Raw genomic sequence first — 11346 nt, 5'->3', positions numbered from 1 at the left:
ACCAATTTAGCATAAGCCATCAGCAAAGAAAACTGAAGAATGTCTGTAGGAGACTGTCAAGTTTTTTAATGGTATGCCCTATAGATGGCTGAAACCTATTGTGGCTCCGGTACCCGCTGCACAAATACCGGACAAGCCCCCAAAAGAAAGTACAGAACAGATTGGAAAGTCAAAGATGAATCGATGAGACAGAGAAGAAATAAAGGTCCCAAACTACAAGATCCTTTATTGCATTCTTAATCCATGTGAAAGGGTTTCAGGACACAAATAAAATTCATCAAGATTATATCACAGGAAACTGTTAGAAGTTGTTTTTCTCTAGGTTAAAATCTACCTGTATCTGTATTCGGTAACTTGGTTGGTCTAATACAAACTTAGTAACTTGTAAGAATAAATGTGAGAACAGTAGGTCTTTCTGGGACACCAGTAAATTAAATTTTCCTCATAAAGGTCAATTTGTTTGTGCTATCTCCATATAACTTCAGAGACTTTTTCAATAAGATGATGTGCCAAGTAGATTTCTCAGTCCCTTGCCCTATTACTGTGACTCTTTGTAGTGTACAATAGTCAGGATTTAGATCAATGCCAAATTCTCATTGCTGTCTACAGGGCCTCTGACTGCAAAGCCTTGCTCTTGTTTGCTGTGCCAACTAGTCCCAGATTTCTTTTGGAAAATATATATAATGCACAAGCCAAACTGTTACAAAGATCTCACAGAAGATTTGAAGGATTATTCACCCTGACTGCTTATATTTCATAGAATTAGAGATTAAAAAGAGGTGTTGAATAATCATATTTACATATTATTCCTGTGATTATCTGAAGAAAATGTCTCTGAAACATAATATAGTACATATTTGTCTCTGCCTCTGTGAAAAACAGCCACTGAACAAATGCATCTCATACTTTGCCATTTCAGACATAAAGAACTTAACAGAAGTGTGTCAATAGATACAGTGGGAAAACACAAAAATACAATACAGAAAATAAGTGAACAGTCACCAACATTTTTGTTTGTCACTCTCCTAATCTTACAAATCAGTCTGCTCCTGGTGAGCAGCAGCAGCTAATACAGTCAGTGTGAACCAGCATGTGTGGAGATAAACCTGAACCGTTCCCTCAAAAAGTACAGGCAAACTCTTCTTCCACACTCCAAACTCTCTGCAGAGACATCACCATCAGTATATGATCTGAAGTAAGATGGGTAAACAAGATTACTGCAGCGACTGGAAAATCTCTCCCTTCTCCAAGTATTTCTGCTACTTCTTAGTAACAAGTTCAAGAAAGGATGGTGCTGGCAGAACTCCTGCACGTTTTTGCTTAAAGTGACAATACTACAGACAGACACCGAACAAAAAGATGATTACTAAGTATCATTTGAAGTGGTAAAGAACTAAGAACAAATGAAATAGTTAATTTATTGGCCCTCCTGCTACAGCTGGCATAAGCTGTCATTTTAACCAGAAGAACATGAAGTGAATTGTCTGATGCAAATGTTGACTCACTTTTAATGGGGAAAAGGGAAAGGTCAGTATGGTGATAAGCAGGGCTATAGGAACTAATCTTGGTCTCTGAGTCTTGCTAGCCCAGACAGCCTGACGCATACGTTGTGTTTTACTAAGTACCACACAAATGTTAATCAAGTTTAATAGCCTTTTCTTGAGATATCCCAGGAAATGAGGTAGTAAAATTAAAACAGTTAGATGTCTGCTGAAAAGCAAATATATTTATTATGCACTTTCATATACACAGGGATTTTCACTTAATATAATACAAGGAATAAAATAAAAATTTTACAATGTGAAATTCATTCAATGTACATTAAAGGCTATTTACAACCCACTCCAGGAAAAAGTCTATCTGCAAACCAAGTTAACTGAGGAGTTCAGATGGGGAATATTAAGCATAACAGACTTTTGCATAGCAGAGTAACTGAGGAGGGAAAATACCTTTTTATTTTTAAATAAATGGTAATGTTTTCAATACTGATCACAGAGAGGACAAAAATGCATCATTGTGCCTCTATACTTCTTAATGCATTTCTCTTTTGAAGAGTTTTTCCACATGCATACAGTATTGACATGGCTGTCCAAAAAACAGTCGTTTCCCAGCTTTCCCACTACTAGGAGTTTCAGACATTTTGCGGAGATGACCTTGGAGGGAGCAGTGAAATGTGATGAAGAGAAAAAGGATTCATGTTTTATTCGTTTTTTTGGGGGTTGGGCGGACCCTCACACTGTCAGAAGAAAACATGCTGAGTCACAGCTATGCAACTCCACTCACCTTCGCCGGACTGTGCAGATGTAAAGGAGCAGAGCAGAACAGAGAGAACAACGGGGGAACAGCAACTTGCCTTCGGATGCAGAAACCTCACAAACAATGAGATTAAAAACTCACACACAACAGCAATGTGGAATTACACAGACCTTCTGAGAAAGTAGATGTTTTAAAGCAATTCACGCTCTGTTCCAAAGGTATGTTCAAAATCTGTAAGAATTGTTACTTTCTTTCTAAAAAGATTCTCAAGAGGTCTGCTTTCTGCTGATTTGGATACAGGATTTCTTCAACAGCTGTTTCAAATGTAAATATTATTCACAAAAAACCGTCAGGCAATCTATAAATGGTGGCCCCTTGTGAAACTGACCACATTTTTATGTCCTCTGTCCACAAGGTGCAATTAATAACACAATAAAATTAAATAAATATAATCCCAATGACAGCCAAGGTCAGTAGAAAAATGTCAGCATTCAGGGATCCCTTTCTACAGAACAAAACATACATCTAACAACCAAGAAAAGTTTTATTCTTGCACAGCATTGCAGATGCACTGTACTTGAGGTTCAGAACAATTGCTGAGAACATTCTGGTACTCTCCCTTTACTGAGCCACTAACTCTCTTAAGGCTGTTTTGCAAGACTCCTGTTATGTTTATGTTATAATTGTCCCACAGGGACAAGAGATTTAATGCATGAAACATACAGAACAATCAATACTGCTGTGTGTCAATGTTTAACATTTAACCTTACTATGCACTGAATGCCTGACTATAAAAGATTCTTTTTACATTTAGTAACAAGTGAATAAGAATGAAGATGCAAGATATAAAAAACAAAAACAACAAAGACAACCCACAAAAAACTAACTTCAGAAAATGTTCTGATGATTGTTAATTACGATAACAAAACACAATGACCTTTAGTGCTTCAGAATATGCACTACATATACATCCAGGGGCCACTGAGCAAAGTTTAACGATAGCCAGACATCTAATTAATCCTCTATGAAAAAATAACGCCAGGTTTCTACCAACTTCTTTGTGGAATGATCAGAATCAGAGTATGAAAAAGACGAATCTCAAGCCTTTAGAAGAAATACTGACATAGAAAAATAGGCTTATTTTCTAAAGAGCAAGACCGTGTCAAGGTGAATAATAGAATATAGATTACATTTTTAGGAGAAAATAATCACTTGTTTCATTCTATCACTCAGAGCTGTGCAAGTAAGATACACACATTCGAGGGAAAAATTCAAAGTGTTTGCTTTCACAACGACAGTATTGACTTTGCTCTCCCCTATATATGCAATTCTTTTCAGCTGTGAGAGCAGGGAACCAGGTCTCCATTACCTGTAGAGGGACTAGCCATGCTGCTGATTAACCATGCACAGTGTCTCTACCTAATCCATCAGAAGCAGTAACCACATTCATACAAGTTTGTGCTTTAAAGAGTTACTGTCTCAGGACAGGGATAACTCAGTAATCTTTGTAGTCCACAGACAACGGTATTCTTAACCTTTTCCTTCTCCCTTATACTCTCATTGTATATTCTTTCAGCCTAACAAAGCTTCTGTGTTTTCCACGTTGGTTTTATTGACATTTTCAATGCAGTCCTTTACCTTGGAAAAATAAAGAGCTGTTTCTAATGTATAAAGACATACAGGAAAGCAGGATCAGACCTTTTACTTTAGCACCTAAGAAATACCCATATTCGGTTACCTCATTATTGTAACAATAACTGAGGCTATTGAAGACCAGGAGTCCAAGACCAAATTCACCTATCACTTTCAGTGGTCACAGTCTGCCATCCAGATTTGGTGCTGTAGTACCAGACACTGGATTTCGTTTCTCAAAAATCCCAAGAATACTGCAGAGGGCTGCAGTCCAACTCCTTTGCTACCACTGACCAGCTATTACATAGACAGAACATACAAGTACAGTATTTATAAAATCCCACTACAAGGTTTGTATTTCTTGAGAGAACTTTTTGAAGCACACAGAAAAGACTGACCATACATTACATCAATGCAAATGTGACAAAGCGTTTGCATTTCTTTCCTTTAGCCACAGGAAAATAAATACAGAAAGCATGGCCTTCTCATACACAGTTCACTCTGGCACATGCACCTTTGCCAAGCATTCTGGAAGAGGAAATCACAATTCCTTGTTCTTACTATTTTCAGCTGTTGTCAGGGAAATATCGCATGTATCTTTCTGCAATTAAAAAAAAAAAGTGCTCATTCTGTGTATTAAATACAAAGTACACAAAATAAACTTTTGAAGCACGGAGGGTAATATGGTGGAAGGCAGCCTGAAAATGTAGGCACGTTACAGTAATTAAGGTAAATGTACTGTAGTATTCACATTCTTGAGTTTTTAGGTGGACTAAACAAGAACTGTAAGCTTCCATCCCAGCTCGCTGATAAATCACTTGGAGCAGAAGCGCTTCTGTTCATGGCATCATGAAACTGACCTAGAAGTATAAAACAAACACACCAAGTTTTGAAATATTCCATAATACATGCAGTGCTGTCACCAAGACAGCTGTATAACTTCTAATTAGAGTTAAAAGCACACAACAGTGTACCAATGACGAAAAGCATTTCCTGACTAACTCAAATCACATGACGGATTTCCTGTGCTTGCAGACATCCAAAGCAGCAACAAGGTCCCTGCAGCAAGAAAGCTGAATACAGCTTAGAAGAAGCAGCAGGGGAAGGAAAGCTGTTCAAGGTGCTCTGGCAGAATATTGCTGATGTGATTCTGCACAGGTGATTAACGTACTCAATGGTCAAGGAAATAACTGACTTTTTGCTCAAGACTGGGCAAAAGAGGAGATAAATTACAGCTTGCACCAAGCAATCCATAATGCACACAATTGTTTTACACTTCTAGATTTAAAATTATGTGAAATCATTAGAGAAAAAGCAAAAGAAACAATTCAGTTATCCATCACATCACTTGTTTCTTGCAGAAATAAGTACTTCACATGGGAAAACTGGCCTTTTTAAAGAAGTACTATTTGCTACTGACAAAAAAAAAAGCCCAGCTTGAGTTGTAGAATTGTATGTAGAGTGCTAAAAACTCCCCGTGTTTTGTGTTTTATAATCTAGAGAGGAAAAATGCATCAAAACTAGTATTTTGATGACAGGTCAGGTCAAATCAATACATCTTAGGTCAGAAGTATAAACAATATGTCCATATGGGTGCCTGCACTGAATATCAGGTGCAGGTATGTAGAAGGGGGAAAAACAACACATTTAAATGCTGGTTTAGACATGATGTAGAACTGCAGGAATCTGAAGTTGTTTCTACTTTTCCTAATACCCAGGGCCCGTCTCCTCTCGCTTACTCCTCTCTCTGCTTCTGTAGTTCTGCCTCTTTGCTATTTTCTGCTTCACAGTTTGTCTGACCTTTTGGAAAACAACACTAGCATTTGCATGTTAGGCTGCAGTGTATACCTTTTTGAAACACTGCATTGTTCCAAATATTTTGATTTAACCAAGATACCAGCCTCACAGTCCAGCACTCTGCAGTTCACAAGAGACCACTGGTACATCTAGAGAGATGAGTTCCATTAAAGTGAATTCTATTTGCCAGATACTTTTTTTGGGGGAAAAAACCAAACCAAACCAAAGAATCTGCCAATACTTTTTTCCACAACTCAAAATCTCCCATCTCTGGATTCTGCACCGTCTGCAAATGATCTATAAACATGTAGCCTTTGATGACCAGCAGGAGAACCGAGTTGGCTACCAAGAACATTCTGGTTCTAAGTAGCAGCAGTCTGGTCTAGAAAAATGGCAGTATTTACACAAACAAAAAAATTGTTTTCAGAAATAAGCAAATAAGCAAAGAGCTGCATACATTTCATAAAGATGCTGCTCCTTTGAAATTCAAATAGTACATATTAATTATTAATAATCCAAATATGCTGAGATAAACAAACTTCATCAGGATAAGGCAGAAAAATAGCCCTGTTTTTACTGATTGACAACTTACGTTTGAAAATGGTACACAACACTTCTTTCTCAGCATAAAATTCAGTACAAGAGAGAGTGAAAAACCAAAATGAACTCTGCTGATTTTCAGCTCATACTGCATAATAGTGGGGAAATTGATAATAACAGAGATTCTCATTTTGCTATAAGGAACGTCATCTCTTTCATAGAAGATTACTTCATGGTAACAGAAATATAAATTTAAAGCCTTACAGTACTATGCAATTTTGTAGATATATCTGAGATTTCCCATTCAAAATCCAAGTTCACAGAAGTTTCATGCCTGAAACTTGTGAGAACCTTTATAAACTTCCTGAAAAACATCTTTACAAATATGAATAGTTACTCAATATAGGTGGAACTACACGAAATAACAACTATACCTGAAAATACCACATATTAAGATTCCCAGCTATTCTTATCTTGGAAGATTCCAGATTTATACTACATAAAGCTTTGTATTTTGTTCTGTTTCATATCAAGAACAGTGGGACAAGATTTGAGCAATCACTATTGAACAGAAAATACAGCTGTGAACCAATTCTTCCAAAGTCGATACTTTAAATTACAACAAAACAGATACTTGACATGCTTTTCAATAAGAAAACAATTACAATGTTAAACTAAAATGAAGTGCATTTTCAGCTTATTTAAAATGCATGTGATGAAATACACGTTTTACTCCTTTGTGAATGGACCAATTACCTTTTATAATGGTGTTTCTTTCTTGTAGTTGAAGCTTGGGTCACCACCTTCAATCTGCAGTTTTAAGGCTTGCTTAAGGCTGAGTTCTGTCTCTGCAGAAGGGTAGCCTTCCAGCACCTCCTGATGCCCTCGATCCTGCATTGTTCGTGGGACAGAAACCCTACCAAGAAAAACCTGATTGCTTTGAAGATGATAATTGGGATTTGTCATGATTCCATTCCTCTTCTTCTGTTCTCCGCTCTGTTGGTGAATTAGGAACTGCTGCTGAGATCGACCGACCTCTTGCTGAGCTGGCGGCACCAAGATTTTGCACTGTGGCTCTGGTGGCATGGATTTGAGTGGCACACTTGTCCCAGATTTGGCAATAGGTACTCGTTTGTCAAACTGAGTCATTTCATACTCTAACACTTTTGGTTGGGAGGAACTATTTTGTTTGATTTTTTTTCCAGCTGACCCAGACTTGCTGGAATTGTCTGTTTTCCCCCCCTTGTTAGCTTTTGTTGATTTCAAACTAGGTTTCACTTGGCTCCATTCAAATTCGCTGCTTGGAGAATTATGATTTTGACTTAGGGAGTGGGTTGTGGAAGAAGGAGAAACAATAGATTGCCTGCTTCTGCTGCGTGGCAGGGAATGCTGCTGTATTTGTTCCGTAAAGGAGAGGCTGTGGAAACTATCAATGGGCACAGTCTGAGCAGTTGCTGTCGACGACGTGGTACGGAGAGAAGAGTTTTTGGAACTTTTCAGGGAATTATTTGATAAAGATGACTTCTGACGGTCAACTGTAGAATCGGGTGACTCTGAAGGAGAACTGAAGGCATGAGCAGGCCCATTAGATAAGCCCCGCATGCTAGGCTGCATATCCCCACCAGTACTCCCTGAACTATTTGACTTCATTGTTAAGGACTGCATTTTAGAAGAGACCGACTGTAAGGGTTTTTGCTCCATTGTGTGGACTGGAGATGGAGTGCAGCCGTTCAGAGTAGATGCACCATATTTTTCCAGTAATTTAATTATCTGAGTGTGCCCATTTTTAGCTGCAACACGCATTGCAGTGCGCCCAAACTGATCGGCATGATTTGGATCAGCACCATGCTCAAGTAATATCTGGACAACATCAATGTGCCCTTCTTGGGCTGCGATGCAGAGTCCAGTAGCACCTTGGTTACATGTATGATCAACCAGAGCTCCATGCTCAATGAGAAGCTGCACTACCTTCACGTGACCTTGCCATGCAGCAGACTGCAAAGCAGACCTCTTCTCATTATCTGCAGCGTTCACATCAGCATGGTATGTTATCAGCACCTGTACCATCTCCAAGTGGCCCTGCCAGCAGGAAACATGGAGCGCTGTTCTTCCTTCAGCATCACTAGCTTCTACATTTGCACCATTTTCTAAAAAATACTCAGCCATTGTAAGCTGGTTTTCTAATGCTAAAATATAGAGTGTTGGCCGGCCATCAGCATCTTTATAGTTTACATCCGCTCCATGGCTGAGCAGTAGTTCAACTATCTCTCTGTGACCTTCTAAAGCAGCAACACGGAGAGCATTTCTCCCATCATAGCCTCTCTGATCAATGTTGGATTTATTTTCCAGCAATATCTGCACACAATCATAGTGACCTTCTTGTGCAGCTAATATGAAAGGTATACGTCCATCATTATCAATCTCATTTGTTCTAGCACCTTGTTCTATAAGAGCTTCACATATCAACCTGTGACCTTCAAAAGCTGCCATATGCAAAGGTGTCCAGCCCGCATCATCCCTGTGATTTTCATCCAGCCCCCTGTCCAGCAGAGTCCGTACTACTTCAACATTGCCTTGTGCAGAGGCTATGCTCAAAACTGTTCTCCCTTCACTATCAATGCTATCAACAGCTGCACCCCAAAATAAGAGAGTATTTACAACCGAGGCATGGCCCATGGAGGCTGCAGCCAGGAGCGGTGTACGACCATTGTTATCCGTGTGATCCACATCTGCTCCTCCCTCCAGGAGCAGGTCAACAACATCCACATGTCCTTCATAAGCAGCCACCAGCAGCGGCGTCATGCCATCCTTATCACAGTGGTCAACTTCAGCACCTCTGTCAATGAGAAGGCTGACCACCGAGGCATGCCCTTTGCTGGCTGGAACACAAAGTGCAGCAACTGACAATGCCGTCCTTCCATCCACATCTTCATGGTTCACCTCTGCACCATGGTCCAGCAGGTGCTCCACAATCTCTTTGTGCCCCATATATGCTGCTGCGATTAAAGCTGTTCTGCCTTCATTATCAGCCTTATTCACTTCAGCCCCATGCTGAAGCAGATTCAGCACAATATCTTCATGCCCTCCCCAGGCTGCTGCTCTCAGTGCAGTTCGGCTGTCAGCATCTGCACAGTCCACTTTGACTCCGGCATAAAGGAGTGCAGAAACTACCTCGGTGTGCCCACCCCATGCTGCGGATCTCAGAGCTGTCCAGCCATCATGATCCGTATGATTTACATTGGCCCCGCACCCTATCAAGCAATTCACCACTTTGGTGTGCCCCTGCCGTGCAGCTAAGGTAAGTGCTGTTTGACCATGAGTGTCCTCTACCTCTAAATCTGCTCCCCTGGAAACTAGCAAGTTAACTACATCGAGGTTGCCGCTGTAGGCAGCATTGGCCAGGAGCGTTCTCCCATTTGAGTCACACTGGTTGACTGATGCCCCATTGTCTAGCAAGGTGCGGATGGAGTCCTCTCTTTCCAGAGCCTGCCTCACAATGCAGGATGTACGGTCATCCTCGCTGTTGACATGAGCACCAGCTTTCACTAGAAGCTGTAACACTTCTTGTTCTTTGGGAATTAAGGTTGACAGGGATTCTTTGACAGGTGTGCCGTTCCATATCATCCACAAGGCCAGCTCAGAAGTCTCTAACTGTAAATTGGAGTTAATTAGATGCAATGCAAATTCTTGAGCTTCCAATGGCGTTAAGTCCTTTGCTCGGCAGGTGTAGCTCATGGCTAGCATTCTGTGCCCTTCAGCTGCATTACACAGGTATTTCTGTGTGCAGTGCTTCACATCCAACAACCATTCAGCAAAACTATAATGAAACAATATTTTTGTATTCCCAAGTCCATCAATAAGAACTTTGGACAGGACATCCAATTTGCGCTGAAAGTCTTCCATAGTCAATGTCATATTTTTGGTCCACACCGCATGATACAGCTCTGTCGTAGTTAGTGGCCTACAGGCTGCAAGAATCACATTAAGAATAGGCTGCACCTTTGCAAATTGTTTTCTCACAAAAAGTCTCTGGCAGAGCCAAAGGTATAGGCCATTCAATGTTCCCGGAATGTCACGGATCTCTCGTAACATAATAAAATTCTCCACGACTCCATCTAGGACACGTTCCAGATACAAAAAGCAGCCGCTGCTTTTGATGTGAAGCTGATTCAGCATTTCAGCAGTTTCTTTTGTTAGATGTTGCCTCAGCGCTTCCTCCTGATCCAAACGATGCAGAATATATTGCTGCACATCCTTCACAATGTATGCCTTCCGCAGATCATCCAGACTTATTTTTCTAAAACCTATTGGAAGAGAAGAAAGTCATTAGCAAAAAGACACATTTTGAGGTAGGAAACACCCCTTATATTTTGTATGCAAACACACTGAACGTAAATCATTATTAAGAACAGCAGAACATTTTCATACAAAACACTTATTTTTTTAATCATAACCTGCTATAATGAGAAATACACATTAAAAAACAAGACCATCTAAAAAAAACCTATGAGTCAGACACTTTGTGTCTGCCATGGATAATACTAAACACCTAAGTAAGATCAAAAAGAAAGTAAAATCAAAACTGCAACTTAAGATTAGTAAATCTTATTATATTATTACGGAATAATCATTTATCCAATGTGGTCAACAGAGGAATTCCAAATAATTCTCAGCTACTAAGATTAAGACAATCATTATCATAATATAATTATAGAAGATATCCACGTGTGGTGCACATTCATGAAGAAATGAACATAAATCACTTTAATGTGATTACCTTTGCTTCTTTTCAAAACTCTTATGATCTAGGAGAGAGAGACACTCAAAACTACTTTAAAATACCTATATATCTGCATGCAATGACTAGTATATATTTTTTCAAAAACGGGCTGATTTTTAGATAAACAGCCCAGTTCTCTGACAGCTGGCTCACTGCATAAGGAAACAGGTTTTCTGAGATTCAGACAGTCCCATTGTTCTTTCAGCCTGTTTACTCTTAAGAGGAAAAAGGGAAATTATTTCATCTGTGTATGCTGTGTATGTCTCCTCCCTGCATACACACTTGCACACTCCCACAACTCACAAAGTACAAGCTCTTGAGACCAAGCATGGTATTTATGA

At 39.7% G+C, this 11346-nt stretch overlaps 1 protein-coding gene across 1 annotated transcript in view; it reads right to left on the bottom strand.

Moving 5' to 3' along the window:
- Positions 1–206: 206 nt before the first annotated feature.
- ANKRD50 (ankyrin repeat domain 50) overlaps positions 207–11346 on the bottom strand; it is a 42809-nt gene continuing 31669 nt past the window's right edge. Inside the window, exons 4-5 of the mRNA XM_031596842.2 lie at positions 6982–10529; positions 207–4748 (exon numbers count right to left, since the gene is read on the bottom strand). Of these exons, the coding sequence (XP_031452702.1) occupies positions 6985–10529 (3545 nt within the window). The 3' untranslated portion in view covers positions 207–4748; positions 6982–6984. The remainder of the gene's footprint in view (positions 4749–6981; positions 10530–11346) is intronic.

Source organism: Phasianus colchicus, chromosome 4, assembly GCF_987193195.1.
Source record: "Phasianus colchicus chromosome 4, bPhaCol1.hap1.1, whole genome shotgun sequence".
Taxonomy (NCBI): domain Eukaryota; kingdom Metazoa; phylum Chordata; class Aves; order Galliformes; family Phasianidae; genus Phasianus; species Phasianus colchicus.
This window is presented reverse-complemented; position numbering and strand designations above follow the sequence as displayed.